We start from the raw sequence: 12,490 nt of genomic DNA, 5'->3' as shown, positions 1-12,490 counted from the left end.
ACCACTGCCTCACACCAGAAAGGATCCCTGGAGGCTAGCTGGAGTCATTCCAGTTAAAGATGAAACCAGTTGCCATTGGGTCAGTTCCAACTCATGGTGACCCCATATATGTCAGAGTAGAACTTTGCTCCATGGGGTTTTCAGTGACTGATTTTTCAGAAGTAGATCACCAAGTCTTTCTCCTGAGGTGCCTCTGGGTGGACTTGAACCTCCAACCTTTTGGTTAGCATTTAAACGTGTGAACTGTCTGCACCACTCAGGGACTCCAGTTAAAAAGAAGAGGTTCCCTAATGGTATTATTTAAACCTTTTTCCTAAAAAGACAACACGTGATGACACTTTTTTTGCTGGTTGAGTATCAGTTTGCTGTACCTTTTCATTGGTCCAGTTTCTAATTTTTCCTAACCTAGGTAATAGTAGCGCTAGCATACGTCAGTATATGAAGGTGAAATGAAATTTCAGCTTTTGATTGCACTTGATTTTGCCTCATCACATTACAGATTTGTCATCATTAGAAGGGAAAAGTTGATATTGGGCCACATGGAAAAGCTGAAATCCTGTTCCCGGGCCAATGAACTTGATCCAGAGAGTCTGAGGTGGACCCCAATTTTAATTTCTAATGCTGCTGTTTCTGAAGAAGAGAGAGAAGCTGAAAAAGAGGTAACGATTGGCTTCATCGGCCTAAGCTGTGTGACTTCTGTCTGGTAGCATTCTTAAGCTAAGTCATTAACATCATTGTCAAAAGCTTGGTTATGTAGAAGAGAGCTTGTGAAATGATATGGCACTAATTTATCCTAACTGAGGTTTCATGGTAAGACATGATAATTTTATTGAATTGAGTAAGAGAAATGGAACATTTATCACTGATCACAAAGCAGCATTTTTCACTACTGACAGCATGTAATCAGATCAAATTTGGTGCTGAGCTCCAAGGCTGCAATGTCAATCGATTCTCTGTGTTTATGAACTTGCTTGAAGTGCTCCATGCCAGTGAGCATGTAATGTAGTGATGAAGGACTCGAATCAATTCGCTGCATCATTAATAGTGCTAAATATCCCATGAAACCCAGTCTTCTTTGATTTGTTATCCTAACTGATGCACAAGGGTCCTGAGATGAGGCAGCTGGGATGTAGCTTGGCTGACTGACTGTCCTGATCAGAAAGGACTTAGAGAGGATTTGCCATGGATCCTTAGAGGCTCTGGCTGCAGTCCTGCCCCCTCACTGGGCCTCCGTTTTTACCCTCCCCCCTCCCCCTTAGGCTGAGCGGCTAATGGAACAAGCTAGCTGCTGGGAAAAGGAGGAGCAAGAAATGCTGTCATCTAGAGCTAACAGTAGGCAATCACCTGCAAAAGTACAATCGAAAAACAAATATTTGCATTCCCCGGAGAGCCGGCCAGTGGCCGGGGAGCGAGGGCAGCTGATGGAGCTGTCTAAAGAGAGCAGTGAAGAAGAGGAGGAGGAGGAAGAGGAGGACGAAGAAGAGGAGGAGGAAGAAGAGGAAGAGGAGGAGGAGGAGGAGGAGGAGGAGGAGGAAGAAGAAGAAGAAGAAAATATTCAAAGTTCTCCCCCAAGATTGACTAAACCACAGTCAGTGGCTATAAAGAGAAAGGTATGTGCCTGTTTAGACTGTCAGTTTGTGAGTCAGCTTCAATCGAATCTTACTTGTCACTGCAAACATTCTGCTTGGATTTGTTTCACTCTCTAGTCCTCAGATAGTTTATGTGTATCCAATCCCACTGATCACGTATCATAATCGTTTATCTTACAGTCATGATTATGTTTACCTTTTGAGGTTAGTGCCCTGACATGAAACCAGTGACAGGTCAGCTTCCTACTTTAGTAGTTACTGCCACCTGCTGGCTGGAAGTAGTAGGGCAAATCAGGTTATGGGAACAGAAGGGGGTCCTGGAGATCATGCAAACACCCTTCAACAAATTTTGATGAAAACACCAAGGCCTAGAGAGGCCAGGAGACTTGTCCAGGGTCACACGGCTCGTTAGAGATGGAGCTAGGACCACGCCCAGTGCTCCTGGTGCTATTTCTTTTTCTTGTTCTTGACGTAGAATTGTTAGAAGGTATTTTAGGCCCTTGATTTTGGTGCATTTGTGGCCAACTACATGTTACTAAGATTTTTCATATCTTACTAGCCTGGTGGTTTCTCTGCATATACCCCCACCATCTCCAGTGTTAACAAAGACGGTAACAAATTGATTTTGTCTTTAGGTAATGGCTCAACCCAGATCTGGTATCTTTGTCCTCGATATCTATCTGTGATATAGAGAGGCCGGATCTTGTTAGTATAACCAACACCAGGAGAGGTAACGAAATACAAGTTAAGGCTCTGCCCCAAGGCCAGCCTATGTGGTGTCTGTCAGTACTGTTTCTCCTAAGCCTGGCAGTCTCCTGGTCCAAGGGCCGCTGGGGTGAGGTGCTGGAAAGGAGCATCCCCATCAAAGGGGATGTCAGGCTTCTATATAGTTTTAATTTCTTACAAGGACAGTGTATTCATGTATTACGTAAATAACAAAAAATTGTTTTTAAAACACCAAAAAACAGAATCATCCAAGGTATGATATGGACTGCCCTCATACAAATGGACTCGACATAAAACCAGTTCTTTACATTGGCTACACTCATGTCTGGGAAAACTTGAGTGGATTAGGGTGGGCAGGCCAACTGGGGAAGTTAGTCACCATAAATGTCAGATTACAGAGTATGGTTTTCAGGCTGATCTATGTGCTTCAGTGAGCATCCCGAGAGTTAGAAGTGTAAGACAAGAATGCTTGGATAACAGTTTACCTGGAGTTTGAGTTTTAACCAAGCAATATTGAACCCTTATTTACATTATATTTTCAACAATTTTTTGTGCCCACTATTGACAGATAACAGTTTAGCAACAAATCTACCTGTTATTCCTATATATGAATTTTGTATCATTAAATAATTTTTGCTTGGGAAAAAATACTTCATAACTGTGATTATGGAGAGCCATTTGTGCCAACCCTTAATGCAAGTAGAAAAAGAAATTTTTGTATCTTAAATAAATAAGACAAGATCATATGTGTCTCTTAACTTTTTTAGGTACCTTCTATATTAAAATATTTTGCAAAATTATAAGCTGCCCACATCCCAGCATGTATTGGTGTACATAACACCATTAACACTTTAAACAGTAGCGTAATCTTTTCTTCTTAAGTACCCTTCCTTCCCTTTCCTTTTCATAGATCCTGAAGTCCTATAAAATTGAGAACAAGTAGGCTAGTGCTTTGCATGTAGTAGATGTTCAAGTATTAAATGGGTAACCCAATGAAGAGTTAATGATTGCAACATTTATAGGAACATTGGTGTCCTTGATGACCTTAGTATCCATGATGTGCTGCAGGACCTTAGATATTGAAGCCAGAAAGTACCACTTGAAAAATATATGATAGAAAAGCAGAGCTTAGCTTTTAAAATCTACAGTTAAGCTGTTAGGATGTTACCTCTCAAAGTATCTGCTTGAGTAAACAAAACTATTTTATTTGGAAAATACTTGCCCATGTAGTTGGAGCCAGAGAGGGATGTTAAACATCAGATGGAAGGTTAAGTATAAAGGATTACAAAAATCTTTATGTGTAAGATTCCCAGACATGCATTCAGTTCATGTTTGCTGCATAGCAACTCAACCACTTAATTTCTCACGAGCTCTTATGTAATATGTTCGGAATTAATTTCAGAGGCCTTTTGTACTAAAGAAGAAAAGGGGTCGAAAACGCAGGAGGATCAACAGCAGTGTCACAACTGAGACCATTTCTGAGACTACAGAAGTACTGAACGAGCCCTTTGACAACTCAGATGAAGAGAGGCCAATGCCACAGCTGGAGCCTACCTGTGAGATTGACCTGGATGAAGACGGCTTGAAGCCAGTCATGAGAAAAGCATTCCAGCATCAGCCTGGGATGAAGAGACAAACAGAGGAAGAGGAGGGAAAAGACAATCATTGCTTTAAGAATGCTGACCCTTGTAGAAGTAAGTGGAAGTATTTTACAACTCTTACCCTTATGAAAGTCTGTATATGACTTGGTGCCAAAAAAGCAGAGTCCTGGAGTTGTAACCAGAGGTGTCTGTGGGGTTGTACTGACTCATCTGAAATAAGTGCTCATCTGTCCTTGCTCATTCGTAAAAGGTTCTGTCCCTTCTTCCTGAAATTGGATTCAAGTTAAACAGCTTCTAAAGCCAGAACATTCCCCTGGGTGTGTTAATCTTACTTTCCAGAATTTGACTTATCCCTGAAAACTCTGAAATCTGCCAGTAAGAAACAGTGTTTCCTTGATTCTAATGTGTACTTTTTTTCACATTTAATATTTCTGAAATCAAGGTACATATTATTATCAATGTGAGCATTGAAGATGATGGTTTTTCTTTTCCTGGAAAACAAACATTAGTAAACTGATGGTATATCTTATAATCAGTATTGTCTTAGGTATATTACTATCTAGAATCATTGAAACTTAGCCACATTATCATTATGAGCTTTGATAATGTTAGGATTTTTAAAGAAATCAAGAGAGTGTCCTTCCATTTAAATTGCTATTTTACAGTTTGCTCTTGACAGGGACACGCCAACCCTATCCTCTAAAAAAATAGTAAGCCCCATGAATTGTCTTTGGTACCCTGTATGAAAGCAACCATCCTTTGCCTTGGAGGTTGGAAATTTGACTCCCAACTGAATAACAAGCGTTTGTAGGAGGGTCTCTGCCCACTCTACAGCTAGAATTATGTCATTCAAAATTTACTTTATTCCAGTCCAGGAACAAGCCTTCTCATTCCCTGGTAACCATAAGTATCACTCTTGCTTTTGAAAAGCCACAATTTTAAGAACATAATCAAGAAAGCATCTTCTTGACTTTCTTAGTTAACAGGAATACTATTCCCCACATACAGTATTTTGCTAAGAGAATGACATCTTACCCAGGATACGGGGAGACCAGGCCTTGTGCTTTAGTTTCTTTAAACAAACAGCCAACAACGAGAAGCTGCAGAGATCATTTTTGCTGTGGAAACTGAGTTATATTTCCCCTTCGTGGCTGTCTTCTTGGGAGCCTGCAGTGGACCATCATGGCCTTTGTTCTCCACTTTGTGCTGTTTGCCTTTAGAAATTCTAAGTGGCCTCCTAGAATCTGCTTTTTCTTAAAAATAATATTCAGAAAACTCATCTTCTAATTTAGGGAGGAGGTGTTCCTACAGAGGCTGGTAGGTCCAGTAGCAGCTGGAAGTATGTGGAATCCAGAGCCATTAGCATGGTTATTACCTTACCGTGTGAATAGAAACTAAACAGTTTGAAAGTCTTGGAGATGACTGTTACTCGGGTATTGTACTTGGCACTTCTGAAGGAGTCATTCTACGTATATTCATTCTTTTCAGCTAGCCAATTTGAATGTAGTACTCAAAGGTAAGTTTATGTGCTATCCTTTTTCGTGTAAATGAGCTAAGAGCTTAACCTGCTGTGCACTGGTTGGATTGGAAATCGCTCCATTCTGGCAAAATGGTATCTCTTCTTCATTGATTATTAGATCTTATTTATGTTCTCTAAAATAGAGTTTCCAATAAGGCTGTTACTCTCCCTAAAGCTTTTCCTTTACATTGACCTCTCCAGGAAATCAGCGTGGTCTTTCATTTTTAAAGATTTTAAGACTTGGGTGTTTTATGTGTATATTTATATATTTCTTTTTTGTTTCTATTTATATAAATATATTTATATATTTGTTTACTTTTACATTAGTATGTACATGTACAGTACAAATAAGGCTAGCTGAACTAACACGAACTTCTCAGTCATGGTTTGTTTCTAGTTGTCTTTACTATTCAGACCTTACATTTGAGCAGCAAATAACAATGTGGACAGAATTAGTGATAAGAAGAACACCTATATTTTTAAATGTTCAATAACTGTCATGGTAAATACCTTACAGATTGTGTCATGCAAAAATGATGGTCCTGTCGTAGATTACAGATGCATTTGTGTTTTGGGTATTTAATTATTTATTTGTTTCAGATATTATTTATTAGTTTGTCCCACAAATTATTTTTTATGACAGAGAGAACCTTTGAATTGAAGTAAATAATGTCATTTGCAATCATTTAAACACATCGAATGCCCACACACAGAAGTGCACTTTCTCAGGATAGACGCACAAGTCAGGCTTCTAGTCAGTTCTCCAGTAGAGAAGTGATTAGGATATGAACTAGCATTAACCCCTTTCTCTTGTTTTTCCTCATGTGTAAATGTTCAAATTGATCTTTCTACATTGTGGAACTCTGGGCTTTTATATCAGAAGAATGTCTGTTAAGAACGTCTCTCAAGTTTAATATAGTTGCCAATATCATGTGCTCCCAATAAAAAGCACAACTTTCCATTCAGAGTTTGTGTGTGTGTGTGTGTGTGAGAGAGAGAGAAAGAGTATTATCTCCCCAGGCCTGGGTTATTTACTTTGTTTATACCACAATGTTATTCTGCGCTAGTCTTGGTTATGTCTTTACCATCAACTCTTAAAATGCTAAATTGAAGGTCGTATTTGCTGATTAATTTAGAGGAATAAATTCAGGTTGTTCATGGTTATGCTTTCTAAGACTTTTTTTTCCTTTCTCCCCATCTTCTCTCTGTCTCCTCACTAAGACAATATAGATGGTGATGCAGATAACTTGAAAGAAGGCAGTAAAGACAATCCTGAACCTCTAAAGTGCAAACAAGTATGGCCAAAAGGAACAAAGCGTGGTCTGTCTAAGTGGAGACAAAACAAAGAGAGGAAGACTGGATTTAAACTGAATTTGTACACCCCGCCAGAAACACCCATGGAACCTGATGACCAGATAACAGTGGAAGAACAGAAGCAGACTTCAGAGGACAAAACCAGCTCCACTCCCATCAGGATTGAGGAGGAGGTCAAGGAAACTGTGGGACCCCTATTGCCTCGGGATGAAAACAGAAGGGAAGAAACATGTGCCCCTATAAGTCCAAATAAATCACCAGGTGAAAAACGAGAAGATGATCTAACCAAACCTGAGGAGGAAGAAGAAGAGGAGGAGGAGGAAGAGGAGGAGGAAGAAGAAGGGAATGTAGAAAAAGACCCAGATGGTACAAAAAGTGAGGAAAAAGAGGAACCAGAAATCTCTATGGAAAAAGAAGATACTGTGCAATTGGATGATCATGAAGAGGAGGAGGAAGAGGATGAAGAGCCATCTCACAACGAGGACCATGATGCAGATGATGAAGATGATGGTCACATGGAATCTACCGAAGTGGAGAAGGAAGAGCTCCCAAGAGAAACCTTCAAGGAAGTACTGGAGAACCAGGAGGCTTTTTTAGACCTTAGTGTTCAGCCTAGTCATTCGAATTCAGAGGTCTTAATGGACTGCGGCGTTGATCTTGCAGCTTCATGTAACAGTGAACCTAAGGAGCTTGCTGGGGACACTGAAACTGTACCTGAATCTGATGAGGAACCCCCAGAAGAGCAGGCACAGAAGCAGGACCAAAAGGACAGTCAAGAAGTAGATTCTGACTTCAAAGAGGGAAATACAGCAACCATGGAAATCGACTCTGAGACCGTCCAGGCAGTTCAGTCTTTGACCCAGGAGAACAATGAACAGGATGACACCTTTCAGGATTGTGCTGAGACTCAAGAGGCCTGTAGAAGCCTACAGAATTACACCCATGCAGACCAAAGTCCACAAATCGCCACCACTCTGGACGATTGCCAGCAGTCAGACCACAGTAGCCCAGTTTCATCCGTCCATTCCCATCCTGGCCAGTCAGTACGTTCTGTAAACAGCCCCAGCGTCCCTGCCCTGGAAAACAGCTATGCCCAAATCAGCCCAGATCAAAGTGCCATCTCCGTACCATCTTTGCAGAACATGGAAACCAGCCCCATGATGGATGTTCCATCCGTTTCAGACCATTCGCAGCAAGTTGTAGACAGTGGCTTCAGTGACCTAGGTAGCATCGAGAGCACGACTGAGAACTACGAGAACCCGAGCAGCTATGATTCCACTCTGGGGGGCAGCATTTGTGGAAACGGCTCTTCACAGAACAGCTGCTCCTATAGCAACCTCACGTCTAGCAGTCTGACACAGAGCAGCTGCGCCGTCACCCAGCAGATGTCCAACATCAGCGGGAGCTGCAGCCTGCTGCAGCAAAGCAGCATCAGTTCTCCCCCGACCTGTGGCGTCAAGTCTCCTCAAGGCTGTGTGGTGGAGAGGCCTCCGAGCAGCAGCCAGCAGCTGGCTCAGTGTAGCATGGCTGCTAACTTCACCCCGCCGATGCAGCTGGCCGAGATCCCCGAGACAGGCAACGCCAACATTGGCTTATATGAACGGATGGGTCAAAGTGATTTTGGGGCTGGGCATTACCCGCAGCCATCAGCCACCTTCAGCCTTGCCAAACTACAGCAGTTAACTAATACACTTATTGATCATTCATTGCCTTACAGCCATTCTGCTGCTGTAACTTCCTATGCAAACAGTGCCTCTTTGTCCACACCATTAAGTAACACAGGGCTTGTTCAGCTTTCTCAGTCTCCACACTCCGTCCCTGGGGGACCCCAAGCACAAGCTACCATGACCCCACCCCCCAACCTGACTCCTCCTCCAATGAATCTGCCGCCGCCTCTTTTGCAACGGAACATGGCTGCATCAAATATTGGCATCTCCCACAGCCAAAGACTGCAAACTCAGATTGCCAGCAAGGGCCACGTCTCCATGAGAACCAAATCGGCATCTCTGTCACCAGCCGCTGCCACCCATCAATCACAAATCTATGGGCGCTCCCAGACTGTAGCCATGCAGGGTCCTGCACGGACTTTAACAATGCAGAGAAGCATGAACATGAGTGTGAACCTGATGCCAGCCCCAGCCTACAATGTCAACTCTGTGAACATGAACATGAACACTCTCAATGCCATGAATGGGTACAGCATGTCCCAGCCGATGATGAACAGTGGCTACCATAGCAACCATGGCTATATGAATCAAACGCCCCAATACCCTATGCAGATGCAGATGGGCATGATGGGAACCCAGCCATATGCCCAGCAGCCAATGCAGACCCCGCCCCACGGTAACATGATGTACACAGCCCCCGGACATCACGGCTACATGAACACGGGCATGTCTAAACAATCTCTCAATGGGTCCTACATGAGAAGGTAGACAACATGGGCTGTCAGAGAACCCACTGGGCATCACTATTGGATTGATCTGCACAAATACCTTTGAAGAGTACGATTTCAAAACCAGCAATTGGTGTGAATGCAAAAACATTTGTTGGCACCATTTATTTAAAAAAAAAAGAGCTGTATGCAGCAGAAAGCCTTATACAAGTTTTCTTTTTTTTCCTTTTTCTTCTTTGCTACTTTTGTGTTACTTTTATATGAAATTCTCTGCAAAGGAAGGCCTCTCTTTGGACTACAATTTGGAGGCAGCCACTTGCTGTGCCTGCTCCCATTAAACAGTGTGGATATCAAGCCCCCCAAATTATCTTTTAATACGGAACCTATAGCTTTTTTTTCCCCCCTCCCTGTCCACTCCATGTAAATGCCTTTAGCGTTTCAGTTATTGTATATTTTGTTGAAGGTGACACTTGAGCATGCCGCTAATGTCTGTTAGTGACAGTGCATTTTGTAGTACTGTACAAGTGTTGTGCTAACAGTAAGCCATTTCTTAAGTTTTTTGCCTTGATTAGGGTGCCCTGATTTGAGGGTGTAAAAAAAAAAACTATATTTTTGTTAATTATAAAACTGTAAAGAGCTATAAAAGCTATTCCCATTTGGTTAATCAAAAGTTTTATTGCTAAATGTTTGGTGTAAAGTTGAGACCCTTTTCCATTTTGGTGACAGATTTCTTTGGGGAAAAAAGGCAGCTTTCTGTTTTATAAATGCAGACTTCTGTTTATTGAATGAAGCATATCTCAGTGTTTATCTGTCAGGTTTTGAAACATTTCATATATGTCCAAATACTTGGCAGGATTTAAAAAAAAATAGTGAATTTGGTGTAAAGTTGCTATTTTATGGAAATGCCTCTAACTTTACATTTTCATTCCATCTGTAGATTTTTCTATCTTTATAAAATATTGGAGTTATTTTTTAAGGAAAAATAGAGAAGTAGCTTGTGAATAGCTCAAACTAAGCTTACAAATCGCATGTAAAAAAGCAAAAAAAGTTATTTGTGTCTGTTTATATTGCTTCCTTTTTTGTAGCCTTTGTACCTGTACAGGGTGACTGTAAGGGCCAAGCAGAGGAGGTGTAATCCTTGTATAAAATAGGAGCCAGCGACACTCTTGTATTTATCTGTTCTCTTTTTAGTCAGTCACTTCAAAAAAAAAAAACAACAAAAAAAGCTGTACATTTTAACATAAAATAAATTATGATGAGCCATTTTTAGCCTCTTGTGTCCTGTCATATTATGACTGATAGAGAATGACCAATTGAACTGTATCATGTGTCACATCTCAGAACACATACACATTTTGGGAAAATATTTAGTGTAAGTTGGAGTTACGAGATTTTTCTGATTTGTTTTGACTTTTGGGGGAGGGGGTTGGCAATAAATAAGAGTAATATCTAATAAAACCATCACATATACCAAATACCTATTTAATAAATTAATTTATAATGGATTTTAAATGCTTTTCATGAAAGTTTATTTTATGCTAGTGCATACCTTCTGTATGCCAATCATTGTCTTTAAAATAAAGTGAATTTGTTTTTTTCTTTTGGACTTTGATCTTCATTTGCAAGGAATCCCGCACAAATATCAGGTTGCCTCTGTTTGCACAGTCTATATCAACACCCCTTAGGGCCTAGTACAGTGGTAGCAAACTTCATTTTTATAGAGAATAATATGGAAGCGCACCCAATTTGGAATTGTATGTTTGAAAAATCATTTTCTTTAAAAAGGTGTGAAAGATTTGCTCTGCTGTGAGTGGCTGTATGTTCTCTTTAGAGTCCAAAGTTTAGACATTAAAAAAAGAAAAAAAGTGAACGTTCACAGACGTTTATTGTATGGTGTTCAGAGAAGGTTCGGCCTGAGTGTTAAAATATTTGATTATTCAAGCGACAGGTCTAGAAATGAATGCTTAACTTGGCACCCATGTGAAACCAGTCCATTAAACTCTCAACGTGTCTGAACAGATGCTCACAATCCTCCTGGGAAGCAGGTATATACTTTTATGCCTCTTGGAGAAAAAAAGTTTACTTTTTTATTGGTGGTTCAACACATACACGCAAAATCAGGTGTTGTACAGATCATAAACATAAACCTTAAAGTGGACTCAAAACTCTGCAAAGACAAGCGAGTTAAGTAAACAGACATGGACGACCCCATATGGAGGGAGGATGCTCAACCGGGGTTTTGCCTTGTGCGCTTGCCCTTTTCGTTATTTTTCTCTCACAGTTACAAAAATTTTATCTTTTAGTTCCGTCCTTGTACAGCTGCAAAGTCAATGGGGGGATACCTGCAGTGGCTGAGGGAGGGCTTCAAAGAAGAGGCTTCTCAAGGGCTGTCATTGAAAAGGGAACAAGAGAACCTTTAAGGCACTGGGCTGGTAGGAAGGGAAACCTTTCATCCATCTTAAGTGGGAAGTGATGAACTTTAGCCCCCAGGTGTGTGGGATTCATTTGCTGATTGCATGAATCAAGTGCTGCATCATTTCAGGAGTGGCCAAGGATCTGGGCAGACCATTGGGTCCACACACCAGGCAAGAGGCTGCCTGAGCCCAGGAGGTGGGGGTAGGGTGGGGCAGGGCCTGCTAACCATCTGAACCTCCCGCAGGTTTACCCTCTACTCCTGGAGGCTGAGCATACTCCCTTTCCTTTTGTGTTAGGATTCTTTGGGGCAGTGATTCCATTCTATGCTCCCGCTAGCAATGCTGTTGATGACAACTTCCAGTTGTGTGATGTCTGGGCTCCATGGCTCCCACACCCTGCCTGCCTCACAGTCCTCTAGGGGACCTGGGGACAAGTCCCAGTCACTGCCTCAGGCCTGCCAGGCCAAATCTAGGAGCACTACCTGGGCTCCTTGTGTGCCCACAGGCTGCCCAGGGACACTGCCCCGTGGCCCCAACATTCCTTGAGGGAACAGAAGGGCTTAGTTTAGGAGAGAAAGTGCTCATCTGAGCTGGCTCTGCTCCACACCCAGTCTTGCTTGGTAAATCACTTGAGACCTAAATAAATGTGACACCAGGAACTTGGATTCATCAGGACTGCAATATAGTCACCATGAGGTTGAGATTCAATTAGGCCACATCTTTTAAAGCCAGCAGTAACGTATTCTTTACTTTCCAAGAGTCTTAACAAGTGGTTGTCAATTGCCAGCCTTCACTTTTCAATAGCTGCCTACCCAGGTGTGAAGGAGCCCTTGTGGTGCAGTGGTTAAGTGCTTGGCTGCTAACTGAAGGATCAGCAGTTTGAATCCACCGGCCACTCTGTGGGAGAAAGATGTGGCAGTCTGCTTCCATAA

The 12,490-nt window shown here is 41.8% G+C and overlaps 1 protein-coding gene across 7 annotated transcripts in view; it reads left to right on the top strand.

Moving 5' to 3' along the window:
- Nucleotides 1-10,741, top strand: part of KAT6B (lysine acetyltransferase 6B) — a 230,889-nt gene extending 220,148 nt beyond the window's left edge. For 4 of the 7 annotated variants that reach the window (XM_023737668.1, XM_023737665.1, XM_023737667.1 and 1 more), the window contains exons 15-18: nucleotides 500-659; nucleotides 1,260-1,610; nucleotides 3,718-4,009; nucleotides 6,657-10,369. In XM_023737668.1, coding sequence (XP_023593436.1) covers nucleotides 500-659; nucleotides 1,260-1,610; nucleotides 3,718-4,009; nucleotides 6,657-9,184 — 3,331 coding nt within the window. In that variant the 3' untranslated portion in view covers nucleotides 9,185-10,369. Of the gene's footprint in view, nucleotides 1-499; nucleotides 660-1,259; nucleotides 1,611-3,717; nucleotides 4,010-6,656 lie in introns of all 7 variants that reach the window. The other 3 variants (XM_004383205.2, XM_004383206.2, XM_004383207.2) reach the window with 1 other exon arrangement.
- The last annotated feature ends 1,749 nt before the right edge of the window (nucleotides 10,742-12,490 follow it).

Source organism: Trichechus manatus, unplaced genomic scaffold (genome assembly GCF_000243295.1).
Source record: "Trichechus manatus latirostris isolate Lorelei unplaced genomic scaffold, TriManLat1.0 scaffold00106, whole genome shotgun sequence".
NCBI classification, from domain to species: Eukaryota; Metazoa; Chordata; class Mammalia; order Sirenia; family Trichechidae; genus Trichechus; species Trichechus manatus.
The sequence above is the reverse complement of the archived record's forward strand: the minus strand, read 5'-3'. Positions and strand labels throughout refer to the sequence as shown.